The sequence below is a fragment of the Crassostrea angulata genome, chromosome 3 (assembly GCF_025612915.1).
Source record: "Crassostrea angulata isolate pt1a10 chromosome 3, ASM2561291v2, whole genome shotgun sequence".
NCBI classification, from domain to species: domain Eukaryota; kingdom Metazoa; phylum Mollusca; class Bivalvia; order Ostreida; family Ostreidae; genus Magallana; species Magallana angulata.
In genome coordinates, this window is record NC_069113.1 from 14563492 (window position 1) to 14586227 (window position 22736).

Consider the following 22736-nt stretch of genomic DNA (forward strand, 5'->3'; position numbering starts at 1 on the left):
CCCTCTTTTCTTGTAGTTTTTATCTTCCCCACTTATCGATGCCATTGTTCTTTTAAAAAGAAAAAAATCTCCACCAATTATTTACCGTTTTAAAGATCATGTCCATTGTTCTTCTACAAAAAGTGGTGAAATTTTGCCCACGATTTCACGTACATTGTACATGGTTAAGGTTCAATAATTGTAATACAGATTTAGAAGTAGTGTAATACTGAAATGAAATCCATGTCAACGAACACGTGTAAAAGAATGTTATCATGAACCAAGGATGTAGAATGTAGTTTAAGGTAAAAACTCTCTCTCTCTCTCTCTCTCTCTCTCTCTCTCTCTCTCTCTCTCTCTCTCTCTCTCTCTCTCAAAATTTGTGCGTGTAGTTGATATTAAAACTTTAAAACTTTAACTGCATGTAGAATATAGTTAAAGATTATTCTCTCTCTCTCTCTCTCTCTCTCTCTCTCTCTCTCTCTCTCTCTCTCTCTCTCTCAAAATGTGTGCAGTCGATATAAAAAAAATTAACTAGTCACTCTTGTTTTGAATTTAAATATCAGAAAAGACTATTAATTAAGAATTGTTGGGTTTAACCCCCCCCCCTTTCACTAAAAAAAAAATCTGCTGTAAGTGAAATCAAGAGTATTTGGTTCCAAAACTATCACCTAATCTTGATTTGTTTGTTTGGTTTTTGGTTTTTTTTGGCCCACTGAACACTTGATCCTAAATCATATTACAAGATATATCATGCATGGAGATATAAAAAAAATAGAGGCCGTTATGCTATATTGCTGTTGCAAATATTACTTTTTTAATAATTCCATGTCAATAAACTAGAGCGTATAGACAATACATTGTATGTTGAAATTTCATACATTAAAGGTAACCTTAATTTCACTGGTCAGTAGAAACGGTGCATAATGTCTGTCTGGGGTGCAGTAGATTAGGGGACTGCTAGCACAGACCACTTGAGACAACTCAGGTGTCTGAGTCATAAACACAGGTACACGGGTTCAATGATTAGCGATATTTTTTTTTCAGACTAATTATAAAAGTCCAGAACTCGAACAAGATTAATCCTTATCCAAACCGCACTATGAAAGAAAAATTAATCCAAGTGATTTTTAAACCGTATTTCACGCTATATTTTGACCCGTTAAAATTCAAATTGACGAATGCCAATTTCATACTAAGTTCAAATAAATGGTGTGTAAAGTTTCAAAATATTTTCAATATTTTTTTCAGTTGTTTTTTTTATATAAGTAACAAAATCAAGGAAAATGTAATTTTGCAAATCCCCTTTTTAACAGGAATTCACATATAATATCTCTTGAATAAAGCAAATAGCAAATGTATGTTTTCATAAATCATTTTTGACAAGCATAATCATTTCGAACCGAAAATGATAAAGCGGTTCTATTTTGACTCTCTATACACAATGCTTTCATTATTGTTTTAAGTTTGATTAAACAAAATCATTATTAACAAGCAGAATAAATCGTGAGCCATTCCCATTGAAATCCTCACAGAAATCACAAACTTTATGTTTAAATGACAATGTTTTGACATTTACACTGAACTTATTTATGAAATTTTTTTTAAACAAAGTATGCACGTTTGTAAATTTTATTCGTTCAGAACTAAAGATGTAATTGATCAATGGCCAAGATACATGAGGTTTTATATTGTATTTTATTTGATACATTATTTACTTAAATGTAGTTTATGCACATACATATATATATATATTTGCCAATTGAGAGAGAGAGAGAGAGAATAATTAGACACAATTTGTGTCAAGGTTTTGTCACGGCTTAAATTACTTTGTTTAAGTTTGTATTTCACTCAACATAACATGTAGCTCATTCCAAGAGTATGACGCACCTGCTATGCTTGAATATCTTGATAAATCAAAGGTATTTTACTAGAAAGACCTACAACTGCAATTAAAATCCAAATTATCTAATGCAGCTTTTTGCAGTGAAATTGACCTGTTCTGTTAAAGTATTCCCTTTGTCACATGTCGATCATTATCTGTTGACTCTACAAACACAATAAATAGAACAAATATTTCGTTTTATTTTCTCCCTTCCCACTTTAAAAAATAAAACTTAAAACACCGAACACACATAAAGAATGAGCATTGTGTCAGTCAATGTAAACAGTTAATGCCAGCTATTAAAATAGTTGGACTTCAGAAATCAGTCGTGTTCGTGATCCTTCCACTACAAGAACAATCCCCTCCATTTATACCGACCCATCATTAGCCGAAGGGTGACTGATCACGGCCCCTTTTTTAAAAAGAGAGTTTCTCATTGTCGTCTGTTCTACCAAAAAAGCCATTATGCAAACTTGTAAACATGCATTACAAAGAATGAAAGTCTCTGGCTCCTAGTATCTTTTCATACATCTGCTGTGGTTTTTGGGGGAGGGGCTTTTTTTTCATTCCTTTTCGTTTGGGTTGGGAGAGGTATACATGTACACATAGTTGATTTGGTCTGCCAATGTTTAGTCTTTTGGGTGTTAAATTATACCGCAAAGATTTATCTACTTTTAAGAGCATTAGTCGAATCTCTTTTTACATTTTATAATGCCCATCTTAGCAAACTATTATTACTACCTTTTACTCTTAACAATTAAGTAGAGAAAGACCTTAAGATACGTCATCTTATTGTTGCGCAAATAAATAAACAATACAAATGCATTCAAATCTGCTCTCGTGATGCAGATACCCAGTACTCTTCGTTCACACTTTCCCCGTGTGTCAATTACGACACACTCAAGCCTATTTATTTGATTGTTATGTATTTACATGGTCTTTAATCTGTTCTTTTTGCCAGATTTAATCTTAATCCTTAGGTCACTACTGCCTTAATCTCGGGATCGCACACTCTGATGCCTGTGAAACTTTCCGCCAATACGCACGTTTCTATGATGGATTCTGTGGATGTTATACACGTTTGTATGTGACCCAACAGATTTCTAAATGGTACTAAAAACGTAACGAAAATTTGCATCTTCTGGCGACTGAAAAAAGGTTAGTCTTGTAAGATATTGTTAGAATTGGCTATTAAAGAAAATTATAAAGCGATATTTATTTGGAAATAAGACAAAACACGCCAAATAATAGGTTTTATGACTATCGAAATATTTACATAAAGTATATTTGATAGGTAAATAGCATTGCTACATATATATATATATATATATATATATATATATATATATATATATATATATATATATATATATATATATATATATATATATATATATATATATATATATATATATATATATATATATATATACATTCAAATAAGATGCAGTATTGATCAAGATCACATGCATACTTCTATTATATATTTTTTAACCAAATGCTATGCACTGAATTTAGTTTGTAGCATTGCTAAATATCTTAACCATTCACTATTTGTACATGCCAAAGGTTATAGTATCTGGTTTCTATAGAAAACATATAGCAATGAGCTTATAATGACGCAGAAATGAACTTCAACCCTGTGTAATACGTAACGTAGTTGTATGTAAGCTGTAACAAGAATATATTTGCTTAGAGTTGGAGGTCTGCAGTAAAAAATGCGTGCCCATTTTTGTATTATCTACCAATATTTTTGGTCTTCTCTGTTACACAGAGGACAATGTTACAACATTTGGTTGGCAAAAGAAGAAATTGTTCTAATCATTCTGCATGACTTTTAGTGATGAGAAAGGCGTTTTAAAACGAAAAGGATCATATACATTTCAGCCATTCTTCTACAATCTTGTACATGGAGTTTCTGATAATAATATGCCTTTACACGAACGCGCTCCGATACTTGGTTTAGAAAACTTGGAAGTGAGATATATTTTACTTAACGTTCAATCAAAATACGTATTGCATTATTTAAATCAGACGTGAGAGGATTGATAGGAATTGGGTTAAGATAGAGATTTCTTAAACTAATATATACATATGTATGTACAAAATATAGTCAATGTACTAATGTAATAAAACGATTAGAAGTAATTGAATGAGATTTCCATTCGAGCATTGTTATAACTTTGAGCTGATTGTTTTAATTAGAATTGCGTATAAGAAGAAAAACTTTGACATAGATGTCAAGTTATAAATTATTTTATTTTAAGGAGAGAAATGCTTTGTATAGTAATGAGCGATTTATTCTATAACCTTTAATTTATCAATAAACCAAAAAAAAAAAAAATAAGCGAAATGTGAGTTACCGTAAGCTACGATCTAATCTCAGCAAACTTTGATCAGAGCCATCTGAATAAACTGTAAATGCAGACAAAACATTGTTGCAAACGACTACCCATCCTTTGTTATTTGTACCAAATCAGCCTTTGTTGTTGATTTCAAATGATGATGATGATAGATAATTGCCAGCAAAGGAAGAGCAAACAATATTGTCTAAAGACCTTAACTGTCCCATGCAACTGGACAGCTAGGATTAATTAAGTTCGGTTAGGTCATCACCCGTGCATTTAGTATGCGTCTCCGGTAATGCTGTATTTGTTAAAAAACAGCCAAGAAGTATTAAGAGCATTACAAAGAAATAGGACAAAGTTTGAAACTGACAACATATTAGGAGCCCAGACAGCATATGCATGTCAATAGAAAGCAGAAGCTTTTGTCGTAGAAAATAGTTACATGTGCATCAAAGGTGTTCACCACATAGACTCATTAATTGTAGAATTATAAAAATGGTCCATGGATCCAAAGATATTGTATTGTCATATTTATATGGTACACATATCTTGGCAATGCATGTACGCACTTATTGTTAAATAATTCCAATTAACAGTGATAATTGATTTTGCTTTTGATGTTACCCTTTTGGGCTATTGTTGATGTTTGATCAGATAGTGATATTGCTTTATAGGGGTGCATTTGTTTTTAAAGTAACACGTTTTGCATACTCCTTGTTGGTACTTAAATTGTTGGCAATGTTGTCTTGTATGATTGCATGCACTTGCTACTGAAGTTTAACTTTTTGACAGATGTTGATGCTCCAGTTATTGGTGATGTTGCATACCCTTTTCTGTTTGACCATTTTTAGACGGGGTCACGTGACCCCGTCTATTAGTTTACTGTCAGCCGAAGTCTCAAACCGGAAGGCACGCGTAGAACACATGAATTGAGTCTACGCGTAAGAAAATAGTGCAGAAAGTTTTCGTGCATTTCAGTAAATATGTATTGTAAAAACACGCATTAAATCTTTTTAAGTCCTCTGTGTATAAACAAAATTCTATTTAGAAAATAAACAAATAGTTTTATTGATCAAAATATTCTTGCTCGGGTTCAAATGTGGAATAAGTTACGTAACTGAATGCACAGCGCCGTTGATGATTCAGTTGGTGTAAGAGCTCATTTATCAATAGAAGAGGTTGATGGTAAATAAATCGAAATTAAAGTTCCCAAACGCAATGTGCCATTTTTGAAAAGTTGTGAATTTTATTTTGACAATCTTTCACCATAATACTACCAAACTTCATGCGCAAGCCGAAGTTAAAATCGGGACGGGTTATACACAGATGTTTTACAAATTAGGTATGTGTTTCATTGGCTTCCAGTCTACTTGCGGTATGACTGCTGTTCGTCTCTAAAGGAATTTTGTACAAAGAAAATAAAAACAAGTCTGAATTTGCCTTCTCGTTCGTTGGCTCTTTAGTTGATTAAACTGAATTTAAATTTTAAACAATGCATTGTAAGCAAAATCTATAATAGATTATACATTTTGGAAGACTTATACATCATATAATATATGCAATCTTATCGATTGAAGAACCAAGTTAAATGTTAATGTTCATGTTTTCCGGCTTAGTTGGAATCAGGCTTGGGGTGAATTACATTGAAAAATAATGCATTACATTACCATTACTTCATGAATTAGGGCATTAAATTACCATTATATACTTAATTTTCTTGAAGTAATGCATTATATTGCCATTACATGAGTAAAGTAATGCATTACCATTACTTTGTGAAAAGTCAATAATAAGTTTTAAAAAAGTAATTTAAAAACTAAATAAAGAGTTTTTGTAAATATTTCATAAATAAAACATGCTTAAAATATTTACAGATTCATGTCCATGTTCACTATCAGGTTCAAATTTAATGACTTATACAAGATTGCTGTTGCACTTGTAGTTCTCAAAGTAAGGTTGGCCCAGTAACATTTACACGCTAATGGCGGAGTTGACAATCTGTTATTTATGTCTCTGATTTTCGGAGTATGATTTTCAATGAAAGGAACGGTTGTATCGTAATTCGTGTAGGTGATGCACGAGTTTACACAAAAAAGTAGTACGTGGCGAACGGATTTATTTTTACATGTACCTATTAATTTTGCATGAACCGCAAATGAAGAAATTGTGTCGGATAAGTCGGTCTTAAAAATCAAAATGGCGACCGTGACAAATCTTTTTATTGTCAAAGTTCTTGGAATCTTATTGTAAAAAAAATATTTCTAACGTCAGGTGCCTGTGTTTGTTATCGGTATACAAATGTTCACTTTGTTTGTTAATTCAGCAGTTTTAGAGTTTTCGGGGTTTTCTTAAAACTTTTATTATGGATACCGTCCGACTTGTGGATTTTCCCTTGGATCACAAAATTGAATAAATCTAATGATTAAAATTATCTACTCTGATATAATTGTTTGATTTTCCCGGCTAGTAGTAATTTTTAAAAAATTTCCTTTGGGTCTTATTTTACATAATATACCGTTGTGTCAATTTTCTACAATTATGAAGGCCGGGATTGAGTAAAATTTAGACAAAGTATCAGACAATAGCAAAAAAGCCGAATTAACATAGATTGTAACAGCTAATTCAAACTCATAAATTTTGGAAGCATATTCGAGGAAATCCAGGACAATTTCAAGACCCCGTCTTTCAGTACTCTCAGTACTTTGATTAATAATTCATCGCCTGCCCCTGTGTTGTCTTTTGCTGTTGTTTTATCTTTTGCTGTTGCAACAGTTGTTAATATATGTCATTCTTTTGTTGGTGTATTTGACTTAATGTCCCTGTTGCAATGATTACCCCAGTCATACGAAGTAACGCTGTATTTTACTATCATACCGATCTGGAGTAATAATATACATTTAGTAGCATAATATATATTTTGTAATTTGTGGTTGAAAAAAGTTGACAAAATTTACACCCCATACCCCCGAAAACAACCCACATGTGAAAACTGTTGAAATTCTAATTAAGTAAAGTAAAGAAATGGATAGAAATAACCTTCAAGTTATCAGACAGCAGGAATTTAAAAGACTTTTTTGAACTTACGATATTCAAAAATAAAAATGTCAATATTAATAGACAAATTTAGTTTTCAAGTGTCAATGTTTAACGCCTTCATGTAGTGTTGATAATTGCACATTAATAAAAGTAATCCCTTAGATAACAATACTGGTATCTATTTCAACAAATACATGTATCCATATCACCTCATACGATCCAGAAATAAGTGAGAGTTGTACTGCCCGGAACAACCCAAACAAATTGCTATTAATATTCGAAACTGATTCAGAAAAGCACTTCGTTACGTCAACAAAACATTGTCTTGTAATCTGGTTCTCATGACGAAAGGAAAAACACGTTCGAGGAATTATTCCAGGTATGTTGATCTATGTCCTGAAGTAGCACCCCTAAACGTTCTAATAGCAAATACAAAAACAAATTGTTCTGCGGTATTTAAAAATCACGCCTTATAATGATCGGTGAAATTTCGCTACATGAATTTGTTTTCTTATTCCTCTCTAAGCGTTAAACCGTAGAACCAATATTTCCTCATTGAAAACAAGTGTTTTAGATCATTCCATACTTCATAATATTTAAAATCACGAAATTGGCAATAAATTGATACTTTAAGATTCTTATGGCTGAATACAATTTGTTGACCGTTGGGTTTAAGGTATATCAGTGGACACCGGTCTACAATTAAAAGGATGCTTGTTTTTTCTTTGCTTTGTACTCTAAGAACTGAACAGGGACCAGATGTTGGTTTCATTGGGAATTTCTTTGATTGAACGATTCTGAAAATGGGTTTATACTTCATGACATTTCTTCAGTTGATGTCTGAGAGTTGGATATTCATATTCTATGGCGTGAATGGTAGATGATCTCATTGACTGGAAAAAACTCGATTGTGATTTCTGGATGTGCGCTATAAGGTATGCATAAATTCTGAAACAACTTTTATTAGATTAAGCAGGGTTTCCTTCTCTTGATACAAGCACAAAGTTACAAACATGGTCAATCATAGGGATTGTCTCCCTTTAGGTATTTTCAATCTTAGTTTCAGAAAGAAACTTAGCCTTTTCGAACTTAGCCTTTTCGAGTTTTGCAAGCCTCCTTGAAAATAGATTGATGAAATTATCAGCAATTTCCAATCTACACGTATTTAAATGTTCACTTCACAGGTTCCCATCACTGGGTCAAGATTTGCAAAATCCATTTCCTGTGTATATAAATTGTTTCCTTTGAAATACATTTTCTGGAAGTAAATTTAAAAAAATAATAATAACCAATAACGGTGTTTTATCTTATTGCAATATTAGCTGAAATTTTCAGAATTTTATTTCGCTGCAAAAACCTGTTTTTCTGATATTGCTGCAAAATCTTGAATATGATATATAAGACTATTGTAAATCATTATTTTTTAGAAAAACAATTTCTATGGAATATATAATAAACCAGTTTTTGTAAAGGACGACAATAAAGTATTTTTGCTTCAATCAGGGCCTCTTAACCCTTTAACTTGCTTTTCCCACCAAAATATGACTAACCGAAGTTTTTAAACTATATTTATCGTTTCTTGTAATTTTAGTAGTAAATTGCAATTTCACTCATTTAGCTTTTACTGGTTATAGTGATGAAGTTTTGATAACTTTAGTTTAGTATAAGAAGTATTTTATGCAGAAATATACACAGAAGTATATAAATGAATATGGATTGAACAGCAGGCAAACAATAGCTTATATTAGTTCTCTCCATTTTAATAAAATTGGGTCATTGTTAACAATACATATAATTATGTATATCTTATAATCTTAGTAAATTATACAGTTCACTGTATTTGTTAACGAAAATTGTTGGCTGGTATATTGCTCCTGTTTTTATACACATATGAATTTACATTGCGTGTACATAATATTATTTCACAAATATGGTACGTTTTCCATAGCGGACTGTGATAATTCTTGTAGTACTTGTGTTTAAGACTTTAAGATGGCTGAATGGTTGCGGCAAATTTTAGACAATATTTCCTCCTTTAGAAGAAGAGCTCTGTAAAAAGATAAGGGAAGATGATCAACTGATGGGAAGTTTATTGGCCACCCAGCCTCTTTAAGACTTAATACATCTGACACCATCATGTCTTAATATTATGGGTTTTAAAGTTTTCTTTGTGTCAATAGTTTATATTATATATACTTAAATATCATTTGTTTTAGATCCCTATATCCGTGTTTGAACAAACCGAGTTTTACTATGCATGTACGAATTTCAGTTGATATTGAACAGTTAACTGACAGTTAATGTTAATAACTTTTGGTTGACATGCAAGATCAACATACTAATACATCAAAGAAATGACACGATCCCACCAAAAACGGACTAGAGAGGGAGAAAAATAATGGCACCAATTAAAAACTCTGACATCGAAAACCAAATTATACTAAACCTCACACAAAGTCTTAATAAAACCATTCCAGGACTTTTGACATGGAATGGGATAGACTGCACACAGTGAATCTAAAAGTGACAAATGGCAAAGCAGATTAAGGTGACATGAAAATTAAAGGTTTTTTCCCTCTTAGATGCAAATAAAATACATATAGTTTTTGAATACGAAAATATTGTGTAAACGTAAAATTTACTCTATCATTGATTTCTCTATCAGAAATAGTTTTAATTTTTGGTGTGACGAAGGAATAGGACTGATGTCTTTGCCATGCGAATAGTCTGACAAACACAAAAACTAACACCACAAAATGAGTCTGATATACTCATAAGACAACACAAATGAGTCTGACATACTCAAAAGACACCACAAAAAATGAGTCTAACAGTTACACACTAAAAAACCACACAACAAAATAAGTCTGACATATTCGAAAAAGTCACCGATGCTCAAAAGACACCACAAAGCGTAAATGAAATCAACAGCGCTGAACGATTCTGACACCACAAACTGAAACTGATACGTACAATTGTACACAAATAACGCCACAAAATTTACTCGACAGCGTCAACTGGGCATACATGTAGCACCACACAATGGGTGTGACACCTCAGTCACCGTAACTACGCAATGATTTTAAAACAAACATACTTAATTAATCCATACAAATCAATCAAATTTCACAAGCAGTTTTTAAAAAGACAATTCAATTGACGATAAATACCGTATTGAAACTGGTTTCGCATTCATATAAAAAAAAAACGGGGATGATCTAACAAAGATCTCAGACATCATTGCATAAACTGAACAAGTACAAGGGGATAAAATGCTAAAGCCAATGCTATTAAGATTAGTAGAATCCTCTCGATGTAATAAGATTTATCAGTGGCCTTCGCTAAATTTTTCTAAATGTATAAACACTTTACAGATTGACGCACGCTGTGTTTTTATCCTCTTTGATTTTAAATATTACTTAATATGGACTGTAATAATACAATGAACATGTTATGAAATTTGATATTTCTTTTTTCCCCGGAAATTAGCATATGTCAATGCTTGAAATTCAAAATAGAAATTAAAATTGCATTTCATATATATTAAAAATGTTTTACAATTAAAAAAAGACAAAAAATTCGATGTGCTTTTGGCGTAGAAGTTGAAATGACCTTCAATTTGCACTTTGCTTTCCAATGCCATTTTTAAACAAAGTCTAATTATTTGCTAGCTGGTATTGAAGCAAGATACGAATGAAGATTTAAATTAAAATCTTCACTTTAATTTTGTGTGTATTTTTTTACAATTCTAATTCTTATATCAGACAAAAATGTGTATTTGATTTGCCTGCACCTATATAGCAGTAATAATGAACATAAAATTCCTGTTTATTCCCCTGTATCATGTTGCATAATTCAAATGCATGCTTATGCATCAGACTGCCTCTGAAGCGGGTTCTACTGACCCGGCCCCTCACTAATGTCGCTGATTTATAACAAATTCTGTCACGATATAGAAATCATTCTCTTAACCGACATGAGGGTCACGTTAAGGTAAAACCACACGGGTTAATTAAAATCTCACACTCACAATGAAGGTTAATGATACGGGATTATGGACCGTATTTTTAAAAAACCTCAGAAGAACTGAAGATGGCAATATGGCTTCTAATTTAAATACAGCGATGAATGCCAGACGAAAATTGATTCATGTTCAATTGGTCTATGTACACCTCTCTATCAAATAAAAATAGCCCGTGTCAAATTCGTTTTGTGGGATTCAAACCTTTTGACCCCTGTCATATTTGATCGATGGGCTTTTAGTTGGTCATTTGATATTAAATCACATATGCACTGAAAAAATCGAAGTTGATCATTTGTTAACTTGAAAAAATTAATGAATTTTACCTAGAAAAAAATGTTTCGCAATTCTTTATGAAGTTTGGTCATTTTGACAAATTTCAAATTAATTTTGTAACATTTCTATCAGGATTTTTTGTGACAGTGAAAAATTCGTTCAAAGAAATGTAAAAAATAACAGACCACATGTCATACCTTGTTAAAAACTTCATTTTGCTATGTAAACATATAGGAATAGTGCACGGTTTTCTGCGTTTGCTGACTTTAAAAGAATTATATGCAACAACAATCTGCCCTTGTCCGTTCGGTGTATAAAGTCTATTCATAAACAAAAGTAAAAGGCGTTGCATATCATGACACACTCAACAAAACTTCAAGTGTTCACACTGATGAAAAAAAAAATAACTTGAAAATAACGAAATAATTAAAAATAGGTTGTATTTTGAACATTTCGTAACTGACATGTCATTTCATCAAAAGCACAGATAAAATTAGTCAACATCGATTGAAATCAATTACCCGCAACGAAACGTCGACAAAACATTAAATTTGTATTTTTATGCGCGTGCTTAATATGATTAGCAATTTTTTCGTGAGTGATATTAATCTTTAGTGATTGTTTAAAAAGAAAAAAAACTTAACAAGGCCAAAATGATCATTGAGACAACAGCTATAGCCGATGGAATACTGATGGCTGCATTGTCTCTAAGACAGATTGTACTCACTTAAAATTTGCCGATTATGTTGACCTCGACATCGTTTTAAATATTAAGCAATCCGAAGAAAATGTTAATTTGATATAATTTTTCTATTCCATGAGTGTAATGTCAATTCCATCAGCAACTTCAAACAATCAAAAACCTATGAGCAAAATTAAATCAAACCAGAAGTGTTTGTGATATTTAGCAAAGGTCAAAGTATCGGGTCGAAACCAGAGGTTAAGGTCAATGCATTGGTCTTAACTACTAGTATTTAAAATTTAAGTGGAAATCTGTCACCCCGACGGCAAGACAAATAAATGTGCTAATTTCAAATAGTAAATAGAAAATGTACATTATACTGGTTGAACACGTGCATATATCAATTATTCCTGGACAAAAATTATTTGCAATATCATTTATAGTTATTCCTTTAATGGAAACGTTTGATACACTGTGGCTTTTTCTATACTCTTTCTTTGGCATGACAATTCGTCAAAGCCTTCTAAAAGCGTAACACCGCATGATAAAAGGTTTTATTTTTGAAGAGCAAATTAACGACCTTATCTAAATGGTGTTTGTCAATCTTATGAAATTAAACATTGAATTTTACGCAGATAGAACATTTTCCTTACCCTATCTGCAAGTATTATATCGAATTTGCAAAAACTAAATTTCCGATATGCCGATGTCAGGGAAAAAAGTAAGTGCAAAAAGTTAATGTACGGTCGGCAAACCCAAATCTTGTAACGTCATAAAAACAGCGCAAATGAGCCTGTCTCATGTGAAGTTATGATCAGTAGTATTTAGTAAACAAAAGTCGGTGAACACATGCTTTTTGTACCTAAACAATGGACGTGGGATGTTCTACATTATTCAGTAGCATTGTAACAATTATATTGCTTGTAATTTTATTTTTACAATTTTTTTGGTTGTATTTTTTTTCAGATCACAGATGTCCTTTAGCCTCAATTACAGCAAATGTGAAATAATCGTCGGCCTTTTTCTCCTGAACCTCTTTGGTTATGGTAAGGTCAAAATGCTCGGTGGTTTTATTGCCAAAAAAGAACCAAAATAGCGCTTGTAAATGTAACCATAGCTTTTTGATGGTGCTATCAATGGTGGTTGAAATAATTTTGGAAATAATATTTCTTTGTTGAAAACTCCAACTTTACAACTCCAAATTTCCAACTTTACTACGCAGTGGCTACCTTGTACATGTATAAGCTTTGAAAATCTGAACGTAGACATATATGTTGGACTAATAGTATCCATTGCTCGTTTTCTTTACAGCTATATTCACTTTATAAAAGTTGTCATAACTATAAAATAACTGTAATTAAAGTATTGAATAATGTATTTCTATAATTTTCTATACAAACAAATAAAATGCTTTAATTTCAAATTTCATGACAATTTCAATTTTTAAAAAAATCAAGTCCTAAAATAAGGCGTTGATATAATTATACATACATTATCCAATTTGCCTATTCTTTTGATCATATTATAAAGATACAGTGGCTGGAAATAAACTTCACATTTTCCTGTAATAGTGTGAGGACATATTGAGAGGAAAGAAACCTTAACCCATTCGGAATGTTTCGGTGTTTCAGTGTTCTCTCAATGCAGTGGATCGCCGCAGACTCTGACGGCTGGTCAGAGTATTCAGTACTTCACTTCACCGGACTACAACAATGGGGCGGGGACCTACAGCAGGTAAAAAGGCAGAGGGCACCCAAAAATTAGCATTTCTTAAAAAAAACCCAACAACATCTCAACAATTCAACAATAAGAAACAAAGTAAACAGTAGAAATAAAACAACATCATTTTGACAGTGGACAACAGACGATGAGAAATAAAATTCGTTTCACCATAAACAAAATACTTTCAAGACATGAAAAATCAACTAATTAGGAACTTTAATTGGTTTTTTTTTATTTAGTAATTTAGATTGTCAGTGGATCATTGATAGCAATGATGCAAGCTACAAAGTCATCCTTTATCTGAAGAACTACAACGTGGCTTGCAGTGGGGACAACATCAACATCTACGATGGTAAGAGGACGTTACCAAGAGGTAACTTGTTACTGAGAGGTAACACGTTACCGACAGGTAACACTTTACTGAGAGGTAATACGTTATCGATAGGTAACACTCTACTGAGAGGTTACACGTTACCGACAGGTAACACTTTACTATAAGAGGTAACACGTTACTAGAGGTAACACGTTTCTTACATGTAACACGTTACTGACAGGTAACTCGTTACCGACGGGTAAAACTTAACTGAGAGGTAACACGATACCGAGAGGTAACGTGTGTCCCGTAACCTTGAAATACATAACATGTTAGTCAACAAGTAAGTGTGCAATGACCTTGATACTCAAAACTGACAATCAGGCCTCCCATTTTCAGAAATCTTACCTATTCTTTTTAAAGTGACACCAGCTGTAACACTTGATGACAAATTATCATTCACATGAGAAATTGTGTGTTGACATTTCAGTTGCCAGTTTTTTTAAGCTCCGCGAAAACATTTGTTTTTGAACCGACGAGAGAGAGAGAGAGATAGAGAGAGAGAGAGGGGGGGGGGGAGAGAGAGTTTATCAAATTATTAATTGATGTGTTAGTCAGATATGATATATGGGATAATGTTGCCATTTTTGCTTATACGCTTTATGGATATGAAATTTGAAGCGAGAAAGTATTTCACAAGGCATGCAATAGAGGTTCAAAAGACTAAAGTAGTGACTATTATCATACTGACAGTTGATACACGGCTTCAAATAACTAGAACTAACATGAGGATGACTGTATACCTTCAAATACAAAGTGTACATAGACAATAAAACAACCATCTCACAATACTTCATACTAGATACAGTAATTTTTTAAAATTTTAATTTCATTGCATAATTATTTTTTTAATCAGGCCTATGTGATCGTTATTTTTTTTTCTGACTTTAAATTGTCTGTTTTAACATGTAAGTAAAATAAAAAAAAATTTATTGCCGTATAAAGCATGTAAAACAATAATTTACCGGTATTTAATTTGCTATCTATTATTTCTACAAGAAACATGTATTTTGCTAAATGTGCCGCCTTTGTCACGTTAATATTGTATTTTTTACACTTGCTTTTTATATAATGCTTTAAAGTATGAAATTCGCGTGATATTTTCTTGCAACACGTCAATCACAACACTAGAAGTGTCTTTTAAATAACCTTGTGTAGGTTTTATAATTGGTACATCATAATATTCTGATGAAAATATTACATAAATCAAAGCATGCCAGTAATGTTATTCAACAACAATTCAAAAAGTAAAAATAATTTTTCCACTCATTACCCATATCCATAGTGCAAACATATGACTTGCGTGGCCCAGGTCTAAAAAGGTATGACGTAATTTGAACAACAAATATCTTCTGCTAAGGACTAGTCCATGTCAGAAAACCACTAAAGGTATGTCCTAAACACTGGTTATTCAACATGATAAACTACATATGCGCAAACCTATACTTGTCAGGCTGTATTAAAGATAAAGAAAATAAAGGTAAAAAATACTCGGAACCACAAAATCATTAATATTATAGCTAAATGATATATGATCTTCATTTATAACATTTTTTTAAAGGAATAAATCAAAATACTGGTGAAATGAAGAAAAAAAATGATTGGATGTAATAGTTAATGAAACTAAAATGGCACAGAAGAACCCCAAATAAACCAGTTACTTGAAGTTGAAATATATTTTGTAGATGCATGTACTTGCAAAATATAAAGTTACTACATGTATGCTTAAAATTAAGAAACAGTGTCTTACTATATTCAATAACAAAGATGTTAGAAAAATTTACTTGTATTTAATCTTAATAGGAAATACTGTATCCGGAACCGCTTTAAAATCCAACATTTGTGGCAGTGGTGCCTCTGACAAGATCGTGACGTCAACGGGTCAATATATGACGCTAAAATTTACGTCTGACGCTGTCAACCAATCGGTGGGCTTTGAAGCTGCCTATTTTTCAGCGACGGACTTGTGTAAATTATTTGTTTCTCTTTTCTTCATTCTGAATTTAAAATAAGCCTTTGATCTTGAATTTATTATACCATTATAATTATATTTGCTTCGATGAGTATTTTAAGTTTTAATATCAGCATCGCTATTTATTTAAGATAATAATTGGCTTGTTGTTGATTATTAGCCGGAACAGGATGTACATCGGAACAAACAATGACGCCGACCACATCCCCACAGTATGTGACGTCACCAAGTTTCCCAAGTCTTTATGACGTGTAAGTGTTCCAGTTCAGTTTCTATTTGCTTAAAACTTTGACTAAACCTTCGGAAAATAATTTCTTTTCTCTGATGAACCGTGACAGTAGAGCACCATTGGCGTGTTTCATGAACAGTTGACGGCGTTCTCAGTGTGGGGTTTTTATTATTGTTGTTGTTGTAGGAGCTCTAATTGTCGATGGGTCCTAACGGTTCCGGCCGGACGGGTACAGGTGGAGATCATTTACAGCGACATCGAGACTTCCGCTAACTGTGCTTTTGATTCCTTAGAAATTTATGATGGTAGGTTTAACATTTACTATACAACTATAGCTAGTAAGTGCATATATATACTAGTACATCAACATTTAGGATTTTTAAATATACGATAAAGTGTTTGAAGTACTATACATCCTATATTTTGCAGGAGAGTATGAACTAATCAGAAAGTAAATACCAGCATGCTAAAAAGATTTTTATAGAAAATAGGTTATTAACATTAATAGCGACTATCAACTGCAATAACATTTGAGGATTATAAATGCCTGATTCTTAAAATATGATATGTGTATTTCTAAAGGTGACTATGTGTGTGAAAACACTAAAATAGCCGCGGTTTGTTCCCGCTACCCAAGCGGCATCACCGGAACTTACCTCAGTAACGGCACCAGCTTCCTGCTTAAGTTTAAATCCGACGGCTCGGTGAGCTTTACCGGGTACCTCATCAAATTCATCCAAGTGGAGGAAGCTGTGTCATCAAATCCACTGACATCATCAGATGGTAAACAACCTTAACTATTACGTACTAGCTTACCTATTTTTACGTACAATAATTATTCTATCGCACGGTTTAACAGTACTTGTAATCATTTTGGAGATGGAATCTTATTCATGCCTTAAATACACTTCACTTTCATGTTCCTTAATACTAAAATGCTTCATGCCTAATATTTTAGAGAATGGTGGTAACTTTGGTAAGAATTCTATGATGTTGTTGTGATAAATACAGCTTAGCTAAATGCAATATTATAGTTTGTGTATACACTGTAGTTATAAAACATTTTATATATACACTGTAGATATAAAATTCACTAGTAGCCAACCATAATAAATCATAAAAAATTAGATGAATATACATTGTATCTACGTTATAGATAATTAACTTTTTATAAAAATGCAACGTATTTATGTGTATGTTAAATATAATCCTGAATGGCAAAATTTGAAATTCAATAGTACAAACAATAAAAATAAATGAATGGGGAAAACCCAGAGGATTTTGTGTACTGGGCACAAAAATCTTCTTAGACTTTAATGAAAAATCTTATAGGATTTAATCTGTTCAGCAATAATAATCCATGTAATTCGATTATGTTAAGGGTTAGCTTTCAAAGAACTCGGCGTAACCACAGGATATAGCTACGTTGTCGCGCGTTGCATTGCAAAATGTTTACAAAGATCCGAGCGTAAAAAAATCGTCATGATTTTTCGAGGTCATAATTAAAATATGAATGTATAAATTCAAAGTCCCGGGTGTTAAACAGTAAATACCATCAGATTTTGACTGTTGAACTTCTTTTGTATTACTTATATTGTTCTACCAATCCAATAAAATATGGACCCATGAAGCATCATTTAACCTGCTATGATTTAATTGTATTTCCGAAACATTATATTTATTTTCTCAAAAGAAGTCAGACAAGTTGCTATATCTGCATTAGTATAATTTTACATATTTTGGAAGTGTCTTTAATTATAAAGGGATTAAAAAAGTCCAAATGCATCATGACGACGAACATTTTAATTCTGATTCACCAGTATAACTTAATGTTTTCATGCATGTACAAAAACGTGTTTACAAAGTTTATCATTTAACTTAATTATTCATTAAACGTAACTAAGGGGATGGTACAAGATGGTTTGAATTTGTTGGAATTGGAATTAAATTTCTATATATATATGTAATGTGTGATGAATTATAGTGTTTTTTTAATTGTGATTTCAGTGTGTGGGGGTGAACGCTTTAGGTATATGGTTCAATGATTGGCATGATTGATATACCGGTAGCTTGTTGAGAATTTTAAAAAAAAAACTTAAATGAAATATATTGCAATGTGATAGTAAGATTTTAGTCAATTAATGATCGAGTCAAATCAATACATTATTTGATGACCCGTTATGATTTGCATATATAACATGAATAGAAAAAGCATCAATCAATCTTTGTTTCGTAATCTGTTTTCAGAAAATATAAATGTGTTGTTCAATCGACATCTGCGTTAACAATTGATGTTTTTGAAAGAAAAATAAGATATGATAAAAAAGTAAACCCCTATAAAATAATGATCGAAGTTTGTTTACAATTGCAACTGAAGGTTATTAAAAATTGAATGACGACATTGAACTACAGAAATATAATGCAATAGTGCTACAGTAGGTATTTTTCTTTTGATAGTAAAATACGTATCGACTTTCCGCTTGGTTTAATCATCTATATAAGATTTCAAGTTCTAGAACAAGGTCTGAGAGTAACCCTGTATACTATGAATAACCTTTCTATCAGAGGCAAAACTTAAAAAGTGCAATGCGACTCCTAAATCCGCCATATATTCCTCTTGCAAAATGAAATTTAACTGTAATAGAAAACAATTCAATATTGGTTCAGTTTACTATATATAGAAGTTATAGGTACTTTTTTTTGTTTTCTTCAGATCAGCTGATGTTAGGAATTGGAATAGGATGTGCTTGTGGTGCTACGGCAACGCTTATTCTAGTGTTCATTGTGTCTTTCTTCAAATCAAAATGTCGCTCGCCAAAAATAGCGTCCCCTCGAGTCAAGACGGTTGAGCCAATGAATGGTGGACCCCATATGAGAACACCGTCCGTCAACGGGTCTGTTGATTCTTCAGATTCCATTAGCCATTCCAGGAACGGATTTATCCGTCGACCATTGACGACAAGCAGACGATCGAGTATGATTGACGGGAAATCGAATGGGTTTCTACCATGATGCATCACTGGGCCTCGCCTTTGAAAGCGCAAGTATCGTTCAGTTGAACACTGCAACTGAAATGAAAAAGGTAGTCACATACAGTGTTATGTCACGCCTTGTCGCGAAGCAAGTTGTGCCAGCCACAAAGGGGATGCTAGAGATACAAACACCAGACAATCTCCAAGACCATTTGATCCGACTGAGAGGTATCGCTGTTAAAGATAGTACGGGATTGATGCAATACGCTATTAACTGTTAAAAACTATTCACATTCTCATACATATAGAGTACTAATACTACATTTGATATTCTGTATACATGTATTTTCTTAATTCGGTCATGAATTACTATATTGAACTACTCCTTATATATGTTCAGAATCGTGAAATGTGAATGTGATTTTTTTTTTCATGAATTAAATTGAAAATAATTTACATTTTGAAATAAACCCATTCATTTTGATGAGAACGAATAGATGTGTCATTCATAATTTTGATAGCTTGATGGATTGCAGGCGTTGGGTCTTTACCTGTTTAGTAATCGCTTCACATAGTCTCCCTTTTGGTGAGAGATTGTGCAGTTCAACCTCTCTAGAAGACCATCGATTTCGGAAATCAGCGAAGATGATTGATTCACGACAGCTTTTGGGAGAAGTTGCACATGAGTCGCACAATATGCCGACAGCTTGCTTTCTTTGATTCTGGAATGATATGCCAACATTTCGGTCGCGGTACCGTACTTGTTGATGAATGTGAGTTTTGTGCTTGCAGCTGCCGCCGAAGAGCACATTCGAGAAGAAACCCTTTCTCTCTCTTTTAAACGTTTCTTTTCTTCGTCAAATACTCCGTCAACGCTCTGAATCAAACTCTTTTCTCTCTTTTCCAAAATTTGTCGAATCTCTAAGAATAGGTTTCTTATTTCGTTTTTAATTCGTTCTTTCTCTTTGTCTAAATAATCCAATACGAAGAGACACTGTTTATGATACTCAGCATGAAAACGTCTCAGAAATTTCGAGGTTGTCTTAATGTCATCCGCTGACTGGGTTAAAGCTTTTTGACAGGGTAGACACCAATGACCCTTGTGTTCCGAAATCACGCAATCACCACACGCAAGTCTCTTGCACGTCATGCAAAACTGAGCGAGGCTCAAACCATGCAACTGGCAAAGAGGCGAGATAGATTTTCTCTTTTCGAAGCCATGTTCAAGAACAGACGCAAACGATACGATTTCATGTGTGTTGCCGACACCTTCCTGGTGACTTTTTGAGCATTTCGAACAATAGGAGTCCTGACAATTAAAGCAGTAGTTGGCAGCACAATTCTCGACACAGCCAAAACAAACATCTTTTAGTTTTCTCTCCGTCCGAATGACATCACAAAATGTTTGAGTGAAACTGCACGTATTGACCCCGCTACCATTTTGCTCAAAGTTACAAATAGAACAGACATATTTTTCGTTTGGTTTAGACACACATTGAAAACAATACGTATGAAAGCAGCCGAGCGTTACTGGCTCCTCAAACATTTTGCCACACGATGGACAAAGAGTGAATTCGCTTGACATCCTTTTAATTCCTTGTTTAGGTATTACACCGGGTAATGTTAAGTTATCATCGACACGTTGACAAGATTGTCTTGTTATCTTATCATGAACGGACTTTGAGTTCAATGTATGGTGACATGTACAAAGAAATAATAAAGACGTTGTATCGATATCCATAATCTCTATTTTCATAATTGTTCCAAATCAAGTAAATTATTCTGATTTTGATGAGAAACAACGAAAGCATTTCATTTGCTTAAAAATTACAGAATACGCCTGAATTGGTGCAAACATGTTTGCTCGGTAACAGTCTTTTATATATATATATATATATATATATATATATATATATATATATATATATATATATATATATATATATATATATATATATATATATATATATATATATATTGGTTATGTTTTTGCTTTTTGCTATTCAATTGATGATTTAGAGGAACAACTTGAACTATAAGAATATCAACCATTCGAAAAAATAATTTAAACATTTAACAACGTATTTTAGTAATATGAAATATAATTGTTCGTTTGGCACATTCTATTTATCATAGCTAATGTTGTAGCTCATGATGCCATTGTTGTTTCCAGTTGTTTTAACTTTCCTAAAATTTGATGATGGGAACAATCGCATTTATAAAGTTATGAACGCAATTGTATGGAATATACATGTAGAGTGAAAGTACATTTCAAATGATATGTTTGTATTTTTGGCATTTTAAATATTGGAATATAAAGCATAACAGCATAAGTTCTACATAAATTTGAACATTTTAATTCAAACAAATAGAGAGCAAACGAAATCATGGCATTCTATTTTTGTTCATGCAATCAAACAATCAATCAATTAAGCACTTAATAATACAAATATGAAATTCGAAATATACATGTAAACAATTCAATAATATTAATTCTATATGTCATTGCTAATTAGCATTTCTACATCGGTCTTATTTTACCCATTCTGATTACTAGTAGAACAGTCATCCTTTCGAAAATGAAAATTTGGACGGTTTTTTAAAAGATAATTCCTGATCTTGATTTGACATTTAAAATGTGACAATTGAATTTCTTTAAAACTTCTTCTCTCCATTGTATTTACTTTGTAAACTTTCAGTTTGATAAATCTGATATTTAATAGTCAGTATTTAGAATATCACATGATTATTTTAAATCAATTAATATAGATTATACTAATATATCATTAAACATTATAATATGAATTAATAAATATATCATAATTTGAAAGAATTGAAAAAAAAACACAGTTTAGTCCGCATAGCTAACATTTGTAACTTGCTGTGTAAACACTTTTGGAAGGAAGTAGTAAAAACAATTAAAGGAAAGGTAGTCCCCTGAAATATTTATGGTTAATCAATGTAAGCAGTAATATTTTAGGAATTTTAATGGCTACAAGGAATGTTGTAGCTCTCGTATTTGAAAACATTACGAACACGTCAAAAATCGTCAAGAAATCGTAATATCAATGATTTATGTGATCTACGAAACCAAAGAATTTGTGTTTTACTCCTGTGTCGAAAAAAAAACTAGTATTAATTAAATTAAACGAAATTCCATAAAAGACTATTTACATAATTTGTCAATATTTGGAATTGCAAAAATTTGTCAATATTTGGAATTGCAAAAATTTGTGTTACG

The 22736-nt window shown here is 32.3% G+C and overlaps 2 protein-coding genes across 7 annotated transcripts; one reads left to right on the top strand and one right to left on the bottom strand.

Moving 5' to 3' along the window:
* The first annotated feature begins 141 nt into the window (after positions 1 to 141).
* Positions 142 to 20009, top strand: LOC128178300 (embryonic protein UVS.2-like). 6 transcript variants are annotated; one of them, XM_052845405.1, is made up of 11 exons: positions 142 to 284; positions 2845 to 3022; positions 13194 to 13273; positions 13859 to 13961; positions 14189 to 14301; positions 16126 to 16290; positions 16455 to 16545; positions 16710 to 16828; positions 17106 to 17306; positions 17482 to 17499; positions 19237 to 20009. In XM_052845405.1, the coding sequence occupies exons 3-11, from the start codon at positions 13201 to 13203 to the stop codon at positions 19533 to 19535; spliced, it is 1182 nt and encodes a 393-aa protein (XP_052701365.1). In that variant the 5' UTR covers positions 142 to 284; positions 2845 to 3022; positions 13194 to 13200; the 3' UTR covers positions 19536 to 20009. The 6 variants fall into 6 exon arrangements, with proteins under 6 accessions (XP_052701365.1, XP_052701366.1, XP_052701367.1 ...); XM_052845406.1 differs by having other exon boundaries at positions 2845 to 3019; positions 13192 to 13273; XM_052845407.1 differs by having other exon boundaries at positions 231 to 284; positions 2826 to 3022.
* On the bottom strand, positions 19455 to 21189 carry LOC128178302 (E3 ubiquitin-protein ligase TRIM33-like). Its single transcript, XM_052845409.1, has 2 exons — positions 20047 to 21189; positions 19455 to 19591 (listed from the first exon to the last, which is right to left on the bottom strand). Exons 1-2 carry the CDS (start codon positions 21078 to 21080, stop codon positions 19540 to 19542), a joined length of 1086 nt encoding a protein of 361 aa, XP_052701369.1. The 5' UTR covers positions 21081 to 21189; the 3' UTR covers positions 19455 to 19539.
* Between the last annotated feature and the right edge of the window lie 1547 nt (positions 21190 to 22736).